Here is a 22005-nt window from a genome sequence, read left to right as displayed (position 1 = left end):
GAACACATCTGGTAGGATGTGGATGTTAGTAGTGGTGGTTGAGTTGAAAAACAAAAATAAAGCTGGCGGCATCACCTTACCTGATTTCAAGCTTTATTACAAAGCTGTGATCACCAAGACAGCATGGTACTGGCATAAAAACAGACACATAGACCAGTGGAACAGAGTAGAGAGCCCAGATATGGACCCTCAACTCTATGGTCAATTAATCTTCGACAAAACAGGAAAAAATAGACAGTGGAAAAAAGACAGTCTCTTCAATAAATGGTGCTGGGAAAACTGGACAGCTATATGTAGAAGAATGAAACTCGACCATTCTCTTACACCATACACAAAGATCAACTCAAAATGGATAAAAGACCTCAACGTGAGACAGGAATCTATCAGAATCTTAGAGGAGAACATAGGCAGTAATCTCTTTGGTATCAGCCACAGCAACTTCTTTCAAGATACATCTCCAAAGGCAAAGGAAACAAAAGCGAAAATAAACTTCTGGGACTTCATCAAAATCAAAAGCTTCTGCACAGCAAAGGAAACAGTCAAAAAAACAAAGAGGCAACCCACGGAATGGGAGAAGATATTTGCAAATGACAGTACAGACAAAAGGTTGATATCCAGGATCTATAATGAACTCCTCAAACTCAACCCACACGAAACAGACAAACACATCAAAAAATGGGCAGAAGATATGAACAGACACTTCTCCAATCAAGACATACAAATGGCTATCAGACACATGAAAAAATGCTCATCATCATTAGCCCTCAGGGAGATTCAAATTAAAACCACATTGAGATATCACCTTACACCAGTCAGAATGGCCAAAATTAACAAAACAGGAAACAACATGTGTTGGAGAGGATGTGGAGAAAGGGGAACCCTCTTCCACTGTTGGTGGGAATGCAAGTTGGTGCAGCCTCTTTGGAGAACAGTGTGGAGATTCCTCAAGAAATTAAAAATAGAGCTTCCCTACGACCCTGCAATTGCACTCCTGGGTATTTACCCCAAAGATACAGATGTCATGAAAAGAAGGGCCATCTGTACCCCAATGTTTATAGCAGCAATGGCCACAGTCGCCAAACTATGGAAAGAACCAAGATGCCCTTCAACGGATGAATGGATAAGGAAGATGTGGTCCATATACACTATGGAGTATTATGCCTCCATCAGAAAGGATGAATACCCAACTTTTGTAGCAACATGGACGGGACTGGAAGAGATTATGCTGAGTGAAATAAGTCAAGCAGAGAGAGTCAATTATCATATGGTTTCACTTATTTGTGGAGCATAACCAATAGCATGGAGGACAAGGGGCGTTAGAGAGGAGTAGGGAATTTGGGTAAATTGGAAGGGGAGGTGAACCATGAGAGACTATGGACTCTGAAAAACAGTCTGAGGGGTTTGAAGTGGCGGAGGGGGTGGGAGGTTGGGGTACCAGGTGGTGGGTATTATAGAAGGCACGGCTTGCATGGAGCACTGGGTGTGGTGAAAAAATAATGAATACTGTTTTTCTGAAAATAAATAAATTGGAAAAAAAATAAAGAATGGTTTTCAAGTTTTACTCTATGTATGTTTGTACAGTTTGAAAGTTCTTATTGAGAATGCACTGAACTTCTTTGATAATGGTGAGTTAGGTTGTTTTGATAATTCCTTGCAATAAAAACAACTAAAAATTTGGATAAAATTTAAAAAAAAAAAAAACCTCCATAAAAATACAGAAGTACTAGGCCAAGATCTATGGAAAGAACATTGAGAAGTAAGGTGAGCATGTAAACTTTGTTTAACCTAGAGGCATTTTAGGGGAACTTAAATTTTGCTTTTGTTAGCTGCAAAGAGGGAAGGCTATAAATCAATGCCCAGGACCCCCTCTAAAATATGCATATAAGTTGAGATCTTTCCAAAATTAAGCTAGGATCCCCATGGCTATACCATCAAGATGGTGTCAGAAATAAACCTCCCTTTCTTCTCACCTGGAATTACCAAGGAAAGTTGTCTTGGTATGAGCAAAAAAAGGGGCAAAGTTATTTCTAAGAAGTGTAACTGAAAGCCAATCCTCATATAGATTTGCAGCCTGAATTCATAATATGTAGATAGTTTAAAATAATGTCAAAGTTTAAATGTTACTCTCTCTAAATACCTGGGAAAATCAAAAGCACCTCCCCTCTGGAGGAAGTTTATTTTCAACCTACCAGAGAATTTCCGTAAATAATTTTTAAGGACAGTGACCAGGACACAATGGAAAAAAAGTAAAAATAATGGAGCATATAAGGAAATAAGTTACCATGTATAAGAACTAACAGAAAAAACATAGACTATAGAAACAGACCCACAGATACTTTGGGTTTTGGCATTATTTCTTAAGAATTATAAAACGAATATGCATAGTATATATCATGATATAATAGACAAGTTTGAAAATATCTGGCAAGAACAAGAAAATTTAAAAAGTGATCCATCAGATTTGGAAGGAAACCCAAGGAAGTTCTGTAAATGAAAAATGAAACAAACACAATCAAAACTTAAGAGACTTAACAGCCAGTTAGACCTAGTTGAAAAGAGAATCTATAATTTAGGAAATAGCCTAAAGGGAATTTTATGGAATGGAGCACAAAGAGAAAGGAACATATGGGAAAGCAGTTAAGAAATTTGGAGACAGAATGAGTTGAAAGGTTTAAAATCTGCTTGATTGGAATTTCAAAAAGATAAAACAAAGAAGGTGGAGTAAGTGTAATATTTAAAGATAATGGCAAATAATTTTTTCGAACTGGTGAAATGCAGTAATCTATACATTAGACAAGCTCAACCAATTACAAATTATTCATTTAAAAGAAATCTACCCCAAGTCACTTCACAATGAAATAACAGAGCACCAACTAAAAAAGTGAAAATTTCTAAAACAACCAGGAAAAAAGCAATTATCTTTAAAGGAGTGCATATCAGCCATTGACTTCACAACAGCAGCAGTGGAAGTCAGAAGACAGGATAATAAATGATATGTTCAGCGTTCTGAAGGAAGTTCATTGCGAACAACCTAGAATTCTATACACAGTAAAAATGTCTTTTAAGAATGAAGATAAAATAGGGGTGCCTGGGTGGCTCAGATGGCTTAGGTCACGATCCCAGGATCCTGGGATTGAGGCTGGAGTCGTATTCCCTGCTCTGCAGGGAGATTGCTCCTGCCTCTCCTTCTACTGCTCCCCCTGCTTGTGCTCTCTCACCCTCTTTGTCAAATAAATAAATAAAATCTTAGAAAAAAAAAAGAATGAAGATAAAATGACACTTTAAAACAAAATAATAAAAAACAAAAGCTAAGAGTTTCCCACCAATATTCCTGCACTAAAAGAAATTGTAATACCTGTAATTAAGCAGAAGGAAAGTGACCCCAAAAAGATGGTCTGAGTTGCAAGAAGACCTAAATAAAGAGCAAGAAGGGGCGCCTGCGTGGCTCAGTCCTTAAATGTCTGTGCCTTCAGCTCAGGTCGTGATTCCAGGGTCCTGGGATGGAGCCCTGCATCGGGCTCCCTGCTCGGTGGAAAGCCTGCTTCTCCCTCTCCTACTCTCCCTTCTTGTGTTCCCTCTCTCGCTGTCTTCTCTGTCAAATAAATAAAATATTTTTTTAAAAAAAGCAAGAAAAATATCAAATTTGTGGGATAAAGCTAAATGAACATTGACTGTATAAAGCAACAATAATTATGTGTTGTGGGTTTTAAAATATATAGAATTAGCATACACTATAACAGTGTAGTGTAGGAGGTAGATAAAGATATGGTATTCTAGATCCTTGTATTATCTAGGAAGGAGCTATAGTAATTAACCTGAGATGTAGTAAGTTAAGAGTGCATGTTCTCATTTCTATGGTAACCAAAGAATAAAGAGTGTACAGCTTGTGAACGAATAAGGAAGAGGAGGGGAGAAATGGAAAAGAAGAGAAAGAGAAACGAAACATAGAACGTGTGGGTCAAATTGAAAGAAAAAAAATGTCAGATTTAACCTAAATATGACTATATCAGCAATTCCAATTGTACCAAGTCAGTGGCTTAGAACAAGAGTCATTTTCTCCCCTGAATCTGCAGGTCTGCTGGTTGGCTGTGCCTTCAGCTGGGGTTCTCATGCATCTGCAGCCGCCTGTGGGTTGGGTAGGCAGCTATGCTGATCTAGCCAGGGCTCTCACTTATTTGGGGGTTGGCCAGCTATAAACTGCTCGCAGGCTGCCTTAGGGCAAGTTGTCTTTGCTCCACGTGGTCTCTCCTGCTCCAGAAATCTGCCAGGGCTTGTTTTCATGGGAGAGGCAGGGTTTAAAGAGAGAAAAACATGCAAGGACTCCTGAGGCCTGGCCTGAGAACTGATACTGTCATGGAGGTAGTCAGCTCAGCTGCAGAATCACATTGTAAAGGGCATGAATTCAAGGGAGCTCATAATTAATGACCATCAGTGTTATCAGTGATAAAGTACAAATGTACTAATTGTTCTGGTTAAAAGCCAAAGATTGTCAGATTGAGTAAAAAAATGAAGTTCAGTTATATGTTGTTTACAAGGGACACATCGGAACATAAGGTTACATAAAGTTTAAAAGTTAAAAAGTGAGAAAAGATAACAACATCAATACTAACCAAAATAAAAACAGAGTAACCATTGAGGACTAAAAGACTGAGGTTAGAAGCAATACTAGAAATAAAGAGGATCATTTCAAAATAATAATAAATTCAGTTCATCAGGAATGTTCAGATAAATTTGCTGATTTAATTTGTATGCACCTATTAGCATAGCCTTAAAAACCTGTAAACCAAAAATTGACATTACTACAACTCCCCAATTACAGTAGGAAGTTTTACTATATTTTTGAGTAATTTAAAAAGGCTATAAAATACTTGAACAACATGATTAACATATTTGATTTTATGGACATTCGGAGAACATTGCCCCCAATAACTGTAGAACACATGTTCTTTACAAGCATGCATGGAAATTTATAAAAATTGACCAAATGCTATCCATAAGGCAATTGTCAACAGATTCCAAAGGATTTACATAGCCCATGTTTTCTGTTCAAAACTCAATTAGCTTTAACTCAATTATTCAGTGTTAATCAGGAAATCTGCATATATCTGGAAATCAGAATACATATTTCTAAATAACCTACAGGTTAAAAGATAGTTTCATAATGGAAATTACCTTGAACTGAAATATAACAAAAATACCACATTTCAAAACTTGTGGAATCAAGTTACATGATGATAAATGAAAACATTTTAGCCTTTGAAATGCATCAGTTAGGGAAGAATAAAGGCTGAAAATGAACAGAGCTAAACATTTATCTAAAGAAGTTAGAAGTCAGCGCCTGGCTATCTCAGTCGGTAGAGCATGAGACTCTTAAAGAAATTAGGAAAAGAAAATAATGAAGTTAGAAAGAAAAAAAAAACCAAAATAATCCTGAAGGAAGCTAAAAGAATTAATGACATTAAAAACAGAATAATGAGGGGCGCCTAGGTGGCTCAGTCTTTTGGGTGTCTGACTCTTGGTTTTGGCTCTGATCATGGGCTCAGGTTCCTGAGATTGAGCCTCACGTTGGACTCCACTCAGCGGGGAGTCTGCTTGAGGATTCTCTCCCCCTCTCCCACCTCTTTCCCCACTTGCAAGCACACTCTCTCTCTCAAATAAATAAATCTTAAGAAAAAATAAAAGTAAAATTAATGAAAAATTGATTATTTGAAAAGACATGTAAGTGGTAGAAAAACTACATATGCATTGCTTTGATAATTAAAAAGTCAATAAAGAAAATACAGGTAAAGATCTGTACATTACTCACTTTCTTCTTTATAAAAGTGAGAAAATGATACAACTAAATATCCAAAACAAGGGCCTGATTAAGTAAACTGATTTAACATCACAGCTGAATTTTATTCATGCATTAAGTTTTAAAGACATAGAAAAATACTTATGACATATAGCATTGAGTGAAATAAGTGTACAAAATTGAATGGTTAGTATGATCTTAACTTTTTACAAAAACTCATAGAAAAAGCCTATAAAAGCATGTTGAATGTGAATAATGTTATAGATTTATATAGATTTATGAGCTATAGATTTATGGGTGATTTTTATCTCTTTATACTTTTCAAAATGTGTACTTCTTAAAATTTCTAAAAATGCTGTTTTATACTTTTCAATTGGAAAGTGAAAAAATTTTAAAAGAGCTATGCCTCTTCTCTTCCCAGTCTTTAGTTCAGTTTACAGTAAAGTGGTAATACCCCTTCACTTAGAGACACTCTAAGTCTGGTGGAAACCAGAAATCAACTTTCATGGGAGATGAGTTACAGTTCTCTGTCCAGGCATATGGGTATGCCAGTGATGCTCTGAGAACTGTTTATGTTCTTCATAATCAAATGAAGTTTCCAGTTTCATTATTTACCTCCTACTAGGATCTTGCCCCAATATGCTAATACTTGGAGGTTTTTGTGTTTTGCTTATTTTGGTTTTGCTAAAGTTAAACCACTATCCCATTCCATTTTCTATCTGTGAGTAATACTACTGAGCTGCACATTGGAATTACGGACTATTTGTGTGATTTATAAGAGGTATATGCTTTATGAAAGATAATGACTTAGAAAGTTTGGCCTACTACATCTTTAACTGGGTTGTTTTGTGCTCTGTGATTACTTTAAGGTAGAGTTTCTTTATTTTAGGAATGATTAAGATGTTTATGTTGATGCTTGGTAGTTATGAAACAGAAGAATTTGGGTTGTCTAGCTTATTTAGTAGAAAGATTGGGGTATTGAACTGAGTTCAAATGAGTAACTCAAACTCATGAAGCAGACATTCCAAAGCACATTATGTTTCCCTTGAAAGTCAACAAAAAATAGACATATTTTAATAAATCTCATTAGTAACTTTCTACATCCCTTGACTGTCTTTCTACAGAAAGAAGCAATTCCGGTATCTGCTAGAAACCAAAGGAAAAAAACCTGGTCTCGTCAATGAAGAAAACAGTGATAGCAAAAGACTTGTAGGAGAAAACACAAACCGAGCTACGCTAAATTATACCACAAGAGACTTTTATAACGAAAGGCTAGAGGTAAAACCACTATCAGTCTTTGGCATCTGGTGCCTGGATGTCTCCCACCTGGCATGGGACTTGGCAGTGGTACATTTCTCCCTTTACTCAGTGAAGATAACTTGTTTTTGTCCTGGAAATTTAGCCAGCCTTATGTTAGGTACAGCTGAAGACAGTAAGCACCATGGCGTTAGGAAGAAGTAGAGTCCATAGTTCCAATATCTTTATTTCAGCCGAAAAAAAAAATGTTTCAAATAAATCTGTACCAAAAATTTAGACCAAAGTGGACCAAGGGTTCTGATCTGCCTGAATTAAAACAAGAGATGCAGGCTTGCTGTGAGTACTTAACTGGCCCATGTCAGGTTGTGTCCTTGATGTTCTCATTCACTGCTTTCATTCTCCTACTGCATTACCTTCTGCATCCTTAATCATGGGGTATCATTTTAACCTGTTCTGTTTCCACTGTAGCTGCTTAGCCAGAAAAGCTGGAACTAATTCTTTACTTCTTTGTTCAGAGGTTTATTGGAGGGATACAGTGTTAGGGTGCCGCAGGAGCTACAGGAAGAAAAACATGTAGTGCCTGCCTTGATGGAACTCATAAGAAAGCTGAAGAAATAAATCCTTTAAATAACAATAGAATGTGAAGGTTCTGCAAGAGATTTTGAGGGGACTGAAGGGCAAAAGAGCAAGACAAAGACCGCAGGAAGCACTCATGGACTGAGCATCCTTAACTGATGTGCAAGGCACCGTGAGTTATATATATATAAATAAATATATATATTTATATAACTCACACAGGTTTTATATATGTATTTTATATATATGTATATGTGTGTGTGTGTGTGTGTGTGTGTGTGTGTATACATATATATATATATGGCAGTGAAATGGCCGGGCAAGTGGTTTTCAGATGTTTTTAAACAGCCATGGGACTCTTTATTCAAACCACATTGTAGCTGAAACCCAGTATGTCAAAACAAAGCAAAAACAGCAGAGCAGCTGTTGTTGTTGAGGGGAAGGAGGGCTTCAGAGATTCATTTGATTGGATTGTCTATTCTTTTCCTTTCTCCTCATCTCACCCCCAACCCTGAAGCATCTCTTTGGAACCAGAGAGACTCTAAGGATTACAGCTTGAAAAAAACCTTGAAAACACAATGCAATTGATGTTTAATGGCATCCTAAATGATGTTCCGATTCTGCTTTAAATTATTCGAGTACAAAAAGTACTGCTTCATGAGGGAGCTTTTATCACTGAACAATTCCGTTGGTGAAAAAAATTCTTACCCATGTGAAGCTGAAATCTGCTTCCTAATAACTTTTAATTCATGACCTTAGTACCACCTTATGTAGAAAAGAGAATTTGTCTCTTTCTCAAGAAAACTCTTCAAATACTTGAAGTCAATACCTTGAAATCCTCCCCGACCCTAACATTCATGCTTTTGCTCAAAAATCATGTGTTAAGCACCTGTCGCACAGATTACTTGGGCTGTAAGAAGTCACTGTCCTTATCCTCACGGATCTCACATCCTAATGAAGGAGACAGACTTATACAGGGATGGTTATAAACCAGTATATAAAGAGAGTATGGGAGGAGTATCTTATCCAGGTCAAGGAGGCTTTCCAGAGAAGAGCTTCCTGACACCAGTCTTAAATGATAAAGTGTAGCTAGAGAAAAGCAAAAAGAGAAATAGCACAGTATGAAGAAAAGGCATAGAAGCACAGAAAGAAACGGAGAGAGCCAGGAGCTATGAGCAATTCACTCTTCAAAAGCACAGAGATTGGGGTGGATGGTGTTAAAAGAAGGGACGAGAAAGGTAGTAAGTGCTATATGAGAGGAATGAATTTAATCTTTGGCTAATACGGACTTCCTGATGTGGCCAAAGGAGGAAAATGAAAGCCAAACTGACAGGATTGTGAGTCTTTGTCTTCTTGAACCAACTCAGTTCCATGAGTCAAAAATTAATGCTAATTTATTTTATAAATTAATATGTATAAATTTTATTATAAATTAAAATTATAATATATTTTATTATTTATTATTTATATTATAGATTATAAATATTATAACTATAACTATTATTTATTTATATAAAATTAAAATTAAATTTATTATAAAATAAACTTTATTAATACTAAAGACATTTAGAAAAATATCAAAGAGCTGCATGCAAAACAAGAACAATTTCACAGAGAAATCAACCAACTCTAAGGAAGAGACAATTCCAGTGATTTTTTTTTTAATTGTGCAAGAGTATTGCAAAAGAAGAAAATGTTTCCTTTTTTTTTTAAGGCAGATACCATAACATTAAATCTGAAACCTGCCAGCATTGACACAGAAAAAGAAAAGCGAGACCAAAAACCTAAGAATATTGATGATGCAAAAATATTTTTAAAAAGGAAGAGTATCAAGGAGACCACAGCAGAACATTAAATGAATAACAAAACATTACAGCCAAGTGTAGTTTATTTTAGGAATGCAAGGAAGATTCCTATCAGGAGATTGGTCTAAGTTGAAAAGTTGTGATTATTTCTTTAGACATTGAAAAAAGGCATTTCACACAATTCCACATCCATCCTTAATTTTTTAAAATCAGCAAATAGGATAAATAGAAAATGAAGAGCAAATGTCATTCTTGGTGGGGATACTCTAGAAACATTAGCATCAATGATAGGCAGAATTCTGAGTAAGATGTCCTCCCTGGTTCCTACACCCTGGTATCCCTCTCTTCGGTGCCGGTAAAACCTGTAAGTTGCTTCTAACCAACGGAATATGGCAAAGGTAAAGGGATTTTGCAGATACAATTCAGGTCTCTAATCAGTTGACTTTGAGTTAATGGAAAGGGAGATTATCCTGGATAAACTGGACCAGGTCCTCTAAAAGAGGATTCAGGCTACTGCTGGCCGTGAAGAAGTAAGCCACCGTGTGAGAGGGTACGTGGCCAAGAACTGCAAGAAGCTTCTAGGAGTTGACAGCAGCCCCCTGCTGATAGCCAGCAGGAAACTGGGGCTTCAGTTCTATGACTGCAAGGAACTAACTGAGTGCTGTTCAAACAAGCACCGGGTCTGGAAGAGGACCCAAGCTTTAAAGAGGAACAGAGCTTGGCTGACACCTTGACTACAGCCTTGTGACATCCTGAGCCAAGCACCCAGCTAAGCTGTGCCTGGACTCCTGATGCATGGAATCTTGAGATGACATACATGTTGTCTTAGGCCACCGAGTTTGAGGTAATATGCTGCACAGCGGTAGAACCCTAATGCTAGCTGAAGTCTGTCTCAAGACAGGGGTGTCCAATATCGCCATTATCAGGTATCCATACAGACAACACAAAAAGGCAAGAGGAAGAGATTTGTGGTAACTTGAAAGGAAAGGCGTGAACTTACTACTTGTAGACAATAGTATTGAATCTCCGGAAATCCCAAGATAATTAGTTCAGAAACTATAAAAGCTATAAGAAAATTCAGTAATGGGGCAGAAATCAACAGTTTCCATGTAAGTAAATAACAGAAGAGACCCAGCTCACAGCAGCAACACAAAAAGATAAAACACCTAGTAATAAGTAACTAATAAATAGGTATGATTTCTGTGAAGTAAGCTTTAAAACATTAATGAGGCACACCAAAGATTTATACAAATGGGAGAACCTACCAGGTTTTGGATAAAAAGGATCTAAAGCAAAATGTCAGTTTTCCTTAAGTTAATTTAAAATTTTAATATGATCTCAATGAAAGTGAAAATGCCAAAAATTTTACTGAGGGTTTTTTGAGACTAGTTGATCCTATCATACATATGGGGAAATAAGCATAAGAACTCTGAAAGAGAAGAATCTTGAGAATACTAGTGCTACTAGCTATTACGGTATATTATAAAGTCATATCAGTTAAAATGGGATGACCATAAAGAGATAGTCTAATGAGATAGAATGGAAAAGTGAACTGTACCTGCAAATATAGAAGAGAATTTGTTACTATGATAAAGAATTATCTCAAGTCACGTGGACTATCCAGTAAATGATTTAGGAATGATTAAGGAACAGGGGAGGGGGGAAGGAAAGCTAGATTCAGACATTATATCTTACATCAGCATAAATTCCTAATGGATCAGAGATTTTAAGGTTTATAATAAAAGTATAAAGGTTTTCAAGAAATCTTGGAAAATGTATGTGTGGTGTTGGCATGAAAAAGACCTTCAGGGAGCTAGAATAAGCAAAGACAAAAAAAAAATGAAAAGATGGTTTACAACTAACCTCCCTGAATGATAAAGAACTTTTAGAAATCGGTAAGAAAAGGGGCTGATAACCTAATATAGGCTATGTTTCCTATTTGAAAATAAATCTAAAGTAATATGCCATTTACCTTAACAATAAATACTGTATAACATAAATAAAAATAAAATATGTATAAGCCCTCTATGGAGAAAATTATGAAATTTTATTGAAAAACTTGGAAGAAGAACTAAATCGATTGTTCATATTTAAGGACAGGAACGTTTTACATAGGAAAGATTCTTCCTAAGTCCATCCATGAATATAAGGCAGTTGTAATAAAAATTTGGACAGGGTTATTGTAGAATGTCACCATCTGATCCAAAAGTTATCTGATAGAGCAAACAACCCAAAATACACTAGAGTAAAAGTGGGGAGAACTTGCCTCACCAGATGCCAAGTATTGTAAAGGTATAGTAATGAAGGCAGTGTAGGAATAGCCAAATAGACCTGAGAACAAAATTGAGAGCCAGAAATATATATATATCCCATATATATGGGGATATAGATAGGCGGTATTGCAGACTGGTACAGATTTAATAAACATACTGAGGAAATTGAATACCAAATCAGAAATACATACTGAACCCTTCACTTCATACCATACAACAAAAATTAACTCCAGATCAAATGAAAACCTAAGGATGAAAAGCAAAACTTCAAAGTTTTCATTGAAAAAGTAGGTGAGAATCTTTATGAATAGATTGAATATTCATATTCAGTGAATAGATTGATTGAATAGACTGTGATTTTCTAACACCTGAAGGGCACAAACCAGCAGAAAAAATGTCATACATTTGACAATCAAGATCGTTGTTTTTTAAATAGGAGTAGTTTCAGTGGAGTCATATAAGCAGTGTTTCAAGGTGGTTTGAGCAGTAAAGAAGTGGTCAAAAAGTCAGGACAGGGAGTGCTGACTCCTGTTTTGAGAAATGTTGAAGGGAGAAGGAATCTGAAGCCACATGATATTTTGGAAGAACACTTGGCCACTAGGAGATCTGGATCTGAGCCCCTGATTCTACCACTTACTTCCTGAAAGACCTCGCCCTAGTTCCTTAATCACTCTCTTGACTTACAGTCTAGCTTTCCTTCGTTTAGACCAAGCTTCTCACCTCTTGAAAAATATTTCAGTCTGCAGCAGAGAATGTTCAGTCAGTCTCTCTTTTCGGTGCATCCTGAGTGGTTGGGAATTGTAGTGAGTTCCTCACAAATCTGGCTAAGCAGACCCTTCCATTATACATATGACACGTATAATTATATGACAACATGTACAGTTCTGTTACATGTTGGTGACTGCTCATCCATGCTCCTGACTCGTTTTTAAAAAGATCTAAGATGGATGTAGAGTCAGAGGGCTGAAAGGGACTAATGATTCCAGTCCTGTTCTTAGATGAGGAGAGCTGGAGACAAAGATGAACTACTCAGGATCGCTCGGTGAGTTACTGGCAGAGCTGCCTCTAGAACTCAGACCTCCTGATTACTGACCTTGGGACGCTCTCCAAGTATATCGTGCCCTTTCTGAAGTCTTTCTGACCAGTGCTCACTTCGGCAGCACATATACTAAAATTGAAGTCTTTCTGACCACAAAGGGCTCCCTCTTTCTGAACACTGATTAGATTTGCTGTCTAAACATCTCACGGCCCTTAGTTACTGTTTAATAATTTTTAGTTAGCTTTTCATATGTGTAGGCATCTCTCCAACAAGACTGCAGGTCCTTCAAAGACTAGGTTAGAGTTTTCTCTGGGTACGTATTAGTAGATGCTATGTAATTCTGAGCAAGTCTCTTAACTTCTGCTGACCTCAGTTTCCCATTTAGGAGATGGAGATATGGCTTGGACCCCAGTACAAGTACCATTATAGCTAAAATCGCTCCACAACAAATCCTACCTTTGACCTACTTTTTTTTTTTTCCCAAATCATCTTCATGACAACAAAGTTTTAGTTCAATGAGATAAATAATATTGTACAGAGTTCATCTCCTCAGGATTGAACTTGTATAATACTTGCTTTATGAACCCCACAGGGATGTTGTGGGATAGGAAAAAAATAAGTATATGAAAGCATTTGAGAATGGAAAAAGCATTATTCAAAGAGCAATAACTCCTTGACGGGTCAGGGCAAGAGAGGTATCTCTAATGTGCTTTTAACAGGATCATTCTGGACAGGCAGAGTGAGTCGTCCTGGCAGATACCTGATGAGTTCAGAGTCTGCTTCATGGAGATGGGAGTAATTGGCTTGGAGGAAAGAAGAAATGATGAAGTAAAACTGCTTTACAACAGTTACTGAATTAAGGGTTATTATGGCAGATGCAATTCTGTAGCAACATGTTCATAAAGAAGTAATGGAAGGAGCTATAGCAAGAAATTTTAAAGCACCAAAAATTGCACTATGCCAATTACAAAAAGTTTAATTTGTATTATATATAATTTATTTAGCAAAAATACATCCTTTAAAAATTCTTTACATTTTTGTTATTCCTAAATTACTATAAAAATTTTCCAGTCTTACTGCGAGGCTTTTCTTTTTTTTCAAAAACTCAAAAGTGTGGTGCGCCTGGGTGGCTCAGTCAGGTAAGTGTAAAACTCTTGATTTCAGCTCTGGTCACGATCCTGGGGTTGTGGGATGGAGCCCCACATCGGGCTCATGCTGGAAGTGGTGCCTGCTTAAGATCCTCTCTCCCTCTGCCCCTACCCCTCTCTAAGCTAAATAAATAAATAACTCGAAATCGTGTTTTAAGAAACTCAGCAATGTGTAAAAGAGGCATTCACTAAATATGCCGTGTGCCTTCTATATGTGCAAATGCATTGCACGTTGTAAAATATCGCTCGTTTCAGGTATTGATTGATCTCTGGTGATTCACACTTGTCTGTCTCCCTGGTAGTCCCTGTGTAGCCCAGATTTACTGAGTGTTAAAAGGGAACAGCTCGATGCTGTTCTCATCAACAAGCTAACTTAGTGCAGGTGACTAAGTCCCAGACCATATTTCAGAGTTAAAGAAAGATTCATCGGAGAAGTAGCCAGCTGGAACCATTTGTTATTTATCGCCCATCACAATCTGTACATGTTTTCATGCGAGGTCAACTCGTGACCAGTTGTTTTTAGTGCATGAACTAAATCAGGTCAGCCTGTTGACCCCTGAATGGTGAGTGGTTATTTAGAGAAATCTTATATGTCAGAAGAAAATTTTCCCAAAATAGGCCTTTGTTAGGGAAACTTAGTGACAATCGGGACTCATCTTGAATTTACATTAATTAATCAAGAATCTAAAACATGTTTTGTTGTTTTAAAAGGTGTAAAAATTTGGAAAAGGAAAAGAAATAGAAAAAAGGGAAAAACCCTTATGGTCTCACAGTCGAAAGGCAATCTTAGGATACTTCAATATATTGTCTTCCAATAATTTTCTGTATACTTTTCCTAACTTTTTAATGAAAATTTCAAACATACAGCAAAGTTGAAAGAATTTTACAGTAAATGCCCATACACACAATCCTAGATTCGCTCTTAACATTGTACTATAATGTCCTTGCTTTGTCCCATATCTACACATGCTCTATCATCAATCCACCTTGTGTTTTTTAATTCACTTCAAAGCAATTGCAGACATTAGCATGCTTCTGCCTAAGTAATTCAGCATGTGTATCATTAACCAGAGTTCAGTATTCGATATAGTTTCTTCGGGGGTAAAACTTACGTACAATGATACACAAATCTTAGGTATACAGTTGCTAAGTTTTGACATGTGTATAACCCAACTTCTATCAAAATTTTATTTTGTATTTTTGTTTTCCCATTGACCATTGAATTTTATTTTGTTATTACAGGTCTTTAGAAATATAATTTTAATGATAATATCTGTTGATAATTTAAATTTAACCCTTTAATTCATCCTGAAATTATTTTGGTATTTTGATTTGGGTTGGAGGTTTGAATAGATTCTTTTCTAAGAAATTAAACCTATTGTGTCATTGACATTTATTATATCTTACTTCCTTCATTGATGTGAATTGCTTTCCTATAAATTTTTTTAAAGATTTTATTTATTTATTTGACACAGAGAGAACACAGCGAGGGAGAGAACACAAGCAGGGGGAGTGGGAAAGGGAGAAGCAAGCTTCCTGACTAAGCAGGGAGCCCTATGTGGGACTTGATCCCTGGGATCATGACCTGAGCCAAAGGCATACACTTAACGACTGAGCCATCCAGGCACCCCAGTTTCCTATAATTCTGATTGTCTGATCTATTCCATTATTTTTTCCATATATATTATGGCACTTTCCATCATCTTGCCTCAGTACTCCTCACAAGTATGAATAGCCAAAATAAATGCTGAGTTCTTTTATTGAACACATGGCTTTGTTTCAGCCTCTAGGGTGAAATTGGGGCCTAGTGCCTTGAGTAGCTTTAGGCCCAAAACTTTCCTTGTTGTGTTTGGGACCCAGATTTTTCATTTGCAGACTTCCAGACCCAGAAGTTGAGTGGGAGCATTGTTTCTCTCAAGGCCAAGTTCTGGGTCCTAGGCTTATGTATTTTTCCTCTTCCTTCTTATACACTTTCCCCCAAATTTGTCCAAATGGTCTAGACTAATGAATCAGTATAGCGCTACTACACAATTTCCTAAAATACAGACTGAATTCAGAGGATGGTATTTCAAGTATGTGTATGGATATTAACTGACCTTATTCCAATTAAGACTGTCAGTATCAGTGCCCTGATACAGTTACCACTAGATGCCATAAATCTGTGCATTCATCTGTCTTGTGAGAGCTTAACTCCCTTAACTGAGAAGGGAGAAAATCTACCAACAGAGAAGCAGTAGTTACAATTCAGGTGATTCCAGAGCTGTCTAACAGAGACAGGAGTGGACTGCGACGTAAAGAGTTCCTCGTTGCTGTCTGTACTCACACAGAGCTTGATCATGTCAAGAGTGTCTAGGGGAGTACTCGTGCTTTGAAGGGTGAGGCTCAGAACAGATGCTTTCATGTTACTCTGGCTCAGCTAAATGTTCCTTTATCTCTTGGATTAATTATGATTCGGTGCAAAATTTTCCTTTGTTAACAGGAAATAAAGGAAAAAAAGAAATTCTGCAAGATGTATATGGAGGACCTTGTGAAGGAAGCCACGGAAATCAACATGAAAAACGAAGCCCTGCAGAAGCTTTGGCCACAGATGTTCATTGAGCTTGTTAGGGACGCAGTCATAGAAATCCGCAATAAAAATTCCTACATGAAGCTTTGCCTACAGCAGATAACTGACCAAAAATAGAAATGGCTTTTGGTTACAGTTGATTTTAGCACTTTTGTGTTTTTGAAGGTTGAAAACAAGTAGGTTAAACATGTTGAAACAACACTATCCTACAACCTAGAAAGCCTAGCATCAAAACACTATTGCCTACCATTCCTGTAGTTAAAGGTTGGAAGGAAGGAAGGAAAAAAGGAAGAGAGGAAGGAAAGAAGGAAGGAAAAAAGAAAGAAAGGAGAGGAGAGGAGAGAAAGGAGGATTAGCTTCCTACTTCAGCAGCCAAACAACCTCTGGGAACTAAGCCGTCTTGAGAGCTGGCTGGGCCCTGTGCTCCCACCGCTGTCTCCGGCTCTCGCTCTGCCCGGCGCCCCTGCTCTAGCCCCAAGCACGGAGTGCTGGCTCAGGTTTCAGCATGAGTTGCTTCTACCTACTTGCAGCTGAGAATTTCCAATTATTTCCCTTTTTATGTTATGTCATGATTTCCAAACCAAATACACATTCTTTTTTATGAGTGAAGAATAAACTTATTAATAAATTAGTAAAAAAAAAAAAAAAGTGTGTTGGCCTCCTTCATCTGGTCAGAAGTGTCATCTTGTACGTTCCTCTCTAGCCGGGTGGGAGCCCTTCTCTTCACTTAAGTAGGCAGAGGCTCCATCCTTGCAGGGATGCATCCTTAGGGCACCACACAGGGTTGTGGGCGTCACTGCGGACACAAAAGATGAACGTTAGTACAATGGGGGGCAGAAAGAAAATGCTTAGTGTGAAGGGACCCCCAAGTGAGTGAAATAAAGTCACAAGTCAAAGAGTCTGCTTCTCTGAAAGGTGTTCGTTTCTGTTAGCTGTTCAGGGGCTCTGTCTTCAGGTAGGCACGCGTCCCTGTGCCTCGGGAGTATTAGGGATTCATGGGTGAAAGGTTCTCATTTTTCTCATTCCCTTTGAAGATCAAACAGGTAAATACGATGCAGGCAGGGGTTTGTCCTCGTTCACGCTGGCGGGGAGAGTGTTTCGAGGCCATTAGCATAGCTGGACATAATACAGCTTCAGTTCAACCACTCACAGGTCACTAAATAGGAATTCGACTTGCTCAGATTTTGCCGGGCAGCTTTCTGGGCAGCAGGACCGCCAGGAGGTGGGACAATGAGAGCGGAAATTGCAGCACACCAAAGTCATACAAAAATGCTTGGAAGGAAGCTAAGCAAGCTGTGCCGTCCTCAGGCGCTCCCCCAAGGAGTGCTCACGTTCAGATGGTTAATGTTCCAGAATTTGACCTTTTAAGTCCCACTTCCCTGGGTTTGTGCCTTCATGCTTAAGCTACAGTTTACCAGCCTGAGGGCCGTCTGAACCACACCGGCCTCATGATACAGCCTACCTTAAACAGCGTTGTGAGGAGCAAATGACATGATGCATGTAAAGCGTTTATCACAGTGCCTGGCACACCCTGAACACCAGTAAATGAAGCTATTCTTCCAGAAACAGGTTGAACGACAGAACTGGTTCTCCTGGACAGGAAGAACTGTTAGTTTCTTGATGATCCTTAAGCCTTTTGAAATTAAAACATGAACCATCTCTCATTTGGCTGGTAAAGGGTGAGTTCTCTCAGGGGTTTTCTTGTTTGATATGGAAATGAGATCCCACCTAGAGGGAGACAAAGAAGAGAGGAAAGACAAAGGTGTCTTGTTCAAGGGCTTCCAGTAAATAGGAAAAGCCAGAGCTTGTGATCCCTTAGGCATGTGGAAAGCTTGCTCACTCGAGTTTTTGCAGGTGAATGATTCTGGCTTCCTGAACGCTGCCTCTTCTTCCCTAACCCTCCCATCCCTGATGCTAAAGGCATCTATCTGACCCTCATATTCACATGCATTCTTGGCTCTCTCCAGTTATTCTGGGAATTTGAGGAACCGTGGGTCAGCACTCAGTGACTTGGCAGCAAGCCTGCAGGCTCTGCTGGCTCTACCCAGACCTAGTAGTAGGGTTTCTGTCTTGTTCCTGAAACCAAATTGTTGAATGCTCGAGCTTGAGTCACTTGGTCTCTCATCCCTTTGTACCTCTCTTGCCTGCCCCCACTATCCACAGTAGATGGATTTCTACTTCTTGAATCCTCCTTTGCCTGGTCCCAAACTCCTAATGGCGATGTCCTCCCATATAATTCCTATCCCCTCCAGCTCAACTTCTTTCCAAGCTGTTTTGCTTGCTGGAGTTCCTAGGTGTAGATAATCCCCAGATGAGAGGACAAGGGGACCTGAATCTACTGGGTGTGGAATAATCAAGTGAGGGTACAATGTTGTTAGTGGTGATTTCCTGGAACAAGTTGTCCTCTCTACTTGGAGTTTCCTAGGGTCTTTGGGAAAGGAGAAGAGATGCACACCCCACGGTCTGAGAGTATCTGGGTTAGTATGTGCCGAAGGATTGCTTTTTTCCAAAACTGAATCTCAGGCAGAAATAGAATATTGTGGTTGCTTCAAAAGCAGAAATGTCCGGGGCACCTGGGTGGCTCAGTGGGCTAAGCCTTCGGCTCAGGTCATGGTCCCAGGGTCCTGGGATTGAGCCCCACATCGGGCTCTCTCCTCAGCGGGAAGCCTGCTTCCTCCTCTCTCTCTGCCTCTCTGCCTACTTGTGATCTCTGTCTGTTAAAAAAAAAAAAAAAAATTAAAAAAAAGAAATGTCCAGTATCCCCCATTGGGGGAGATATTGCCTGCCTCCCTCCCGCCCCGCCATGTCTGGTTCTGCGGTTAAATGGTTAAATATGCTGCCAGATCTGGGGATGGTTGCTAAGTGTGCCATTGGATCTGAGGCTTCTTAACTGTGCTGTTGTCTGAGGATGGTGCTGGTCTCGGCCTCCCCCTTCCTAAGCTTCACTCCACTGAAGGCCTGACAGGTGAGACAGCAAAGTCTTACTCTGCTTCCGAGCTATTCCTGACCAGGGCAGGGAATCCACCGGTATTCATGTTCCCCTCCATTGATTAATAATGGTGATCATAATAACGACTAAGACTGATTAATATTTTGTATTACTAAGCCCTTTGCATGCGTTATCTCATTTAATCTCCCAGTGTGAGTATATGATACATACACCCATTTAAATATTTGAACACTGAGGCACAGAGAGGTTGAAAACCTCAACTAAGGTTATTTTAACCAATAAATAATAGCTAAGACCTGCTTTCAGAGCCACTGTTGGTTTTAAGGATCTCACATCTGAGTAAAATAAATGAAAGAGTGAAAAGAAAGAAAGGAAAGGAAGAAGAGGGAAAGAGGGTGGGCGGCAGGGAGGACAAAAGAGCAAAGAAAGAAGAACCTGTCTAGTCAGCAAGGCAAAATGCAAAACAGAACACAGAGTGCTCAGGAAAATACCAAGTTTAAATCTTGAAGAACAAAGGTTAGTTTTTGTAACCTGCTTTTCTGGGTCAGCTGGAGATGGAATGGGTGCCATCGCCAAGAAGTTCAGAGCCAAGTTTGAAACGCGATCATAGCAACTGTGGGCTAACCAGTATTGATGGAATATTTGTTTATCTTTGATCCTGATTTTCTACTTATGTTTATGTTTTTCCGGCTCATCGGGTGTGTCTTTTGTTGCAAGCTACCTTGAGTCCTCTGTGGAAAGGGGGTAAGGATATAGATCTAAAGTATGCTCAAAGCCCCCAGGAATAAATGACCCCCGTGGCTGTTGGGCAATAGGAGAGCTTGCAGTTTCTCTTCAGGACACAATGAAACTGTTTATCCATCCTTCACACTGATCTCTCTAAGCTGGACTCGGAGAGTTGACTTCTTCTCTTTGTTTATCTTGAAATATTTCAACATGCAGAAATGCATGTAGAGTAGGAGTATCTCAAATAAATACCCTGTATCTACCACCAATCATAACAGATATTAATATTTTTCCACACTTGCTTCAGATTTTAAAAAATAAAACATTGGAAGTAAAGATGGAGCCTCTGGGTCCTTCGTGCCTTCCCTAGAGGTAATCACGATTCTGAACTTGAACCTCCTTATTCACTCATGTTTTCATACCATCTGTATTTATGCATTTATGCATGGGGCGTTTATTGAGTAGATTCTTAAATGTTTTCAGATTTTAGAGAAATAGTATCATGCAGTGTGGATTTTTCTGTGCCTTCTTTTTTCCCACTCAGTTTGGGAAACTAGGGAGTCGCCGTAGGAGCCCTACTCAGAAGCATAACTGATGGGAGTAATCCTTTGTTTTGTTTGTTTTACTGCTGTTTGATATTCAGTTGTATGGCCAATATGGAATTTGCACATCCATTTTTCTGTTGGTGAGTACTGAGTGATTTCTAGTTTATAACTATTACATACTGCCTTGACTATACTTAAATATATATGTTTTGAATATACTTTGACTATACACGTGAGTTTAGGAGGTACAGAATCACTAGTGGAATTTCTGGGTCGGAGGCACACACTCAGCTGTATTGAATACTGCCACACTGCTCTCTGAAGTGATTTGTGTCAGTTCACATTCCCATGGCAGAGAATACAAGTTCCAGTTGTTCCACAATCACAATGACAATTGGGTTTTCACATTTGCAGTCTGATATATTACGTGGAAGATGTGTGCACTGGAGAGTGGCCGTGATGCCCAGAACAATCTCATTCAAGGGCTTTTTTAAAAGAAGAAATTTAGGTACAATGAAATTCACTTACGAGTTTAATTTGATTGATTTTAAACATTAATCAACATCCCAAATAAGATACAAAACATCTTAATCATATCAAAAGAAGTCTTCTAGTCAATGCTTGTCCTCCCCACTCAAGCAACTATTTTTCTTTCACCGTTGATTAATTTTATCTATTCTAGAACTTCAGTAAATGTAACAATATAGCACTTACTTTTTTGTATGGGGTTGTGTTTACCCAACATAGTGTTTTTGAGAATGACTGATATTGTTTCATGCATCCATGATTGGTTATTTTTTATTCCATAGTTTGAAGATACAACATGTTTGTCCATTTTATTGTGTTGTTTCTAACTTAACGGCTATTATGAATAAAGATATTTTGGGGCACCTGGGTGGCTCAGTGGGTTCAGCCTCTGCCTTCGGCTCAGGTCATGGTCCCAGGGTCCTGGGATCGAGCCCCGCATCGGGCTCTCTGCTCAGCGGGGAGTCTGCTTCCCTTCCTCTCTCTCTGCCTGCCTCTCTGCCTACTTGTGATCTCTCTCTGTCAAATAAATAAATAAAATCTTTTAAAAAAAAAAAGACATTTTTTTATACAAGACTTTGTTCAGTAGACCTGAACGTTTTTAAGGTTAACTTTATTAGGAATTGTTATACATTTTAATAAAAGAGTTGTATAATTTTATACTCTCTCTAGCAATGCGTAGAGAGTTCCAACCACTCCACAGACTTGCTAACATTTGTTATTATAGGGTTTTTTTGTTTTAGTTATTCTAGTGTGGCTTTTTCAGCCATTTTTATTTATTTTATTTTATATTTTATTTTT

General features: G+C 38.4%; 1 protein-coding gene across 4 annotated transcripts in view; it reads left to right on the top strand.

Moving 5' to 3' along the window:
* The window catches only part of LRRC49 (leucine rich repeat containing 49), a 162729-nt gene extending 145667 nt beyond the window's left edge, over positions 1 to 17062 (top strand). For all 4 annotated transcript variants that reach the window (XM_044229963.1, XM_044229962.1, XM_044229961.1 and 1 more), the window contains 2 exons: positions 6919 to 7072; positions 16372 to 17062. In XM_044229963.1, coding sequence (XP_044085898.1) covers positions 6919 to 7072; positions 16372 to 16575 — 358 coding nt within the window. In that variant the 3' untranslated portion in view covers positions 16576 to 17062. The remainder of the gene's footprint in view (positions 1 to 6918; positions 7073 to 16371) is intronic.
* The last annotated feature ends 4943 nt before the right edge of the window (positions 17063 to 22005 follow it).

Source organism: Neovison vison, chromosome 13 (genome assembly GCF_020171115.1).
Source record: "Neovison vison isolate M4711 chromosome 13, ASM_NN_V1, whole genome shotgun sequence".
Lineage (NCBI taxonomy): Eukaryota > Metazoa > Chordata > Mammalia > Carnivora > Mustelidae > Neogale > Neogale vison.
This window is presented reverse-complemented; position numbering and strand designations above follow the sequence as displayed.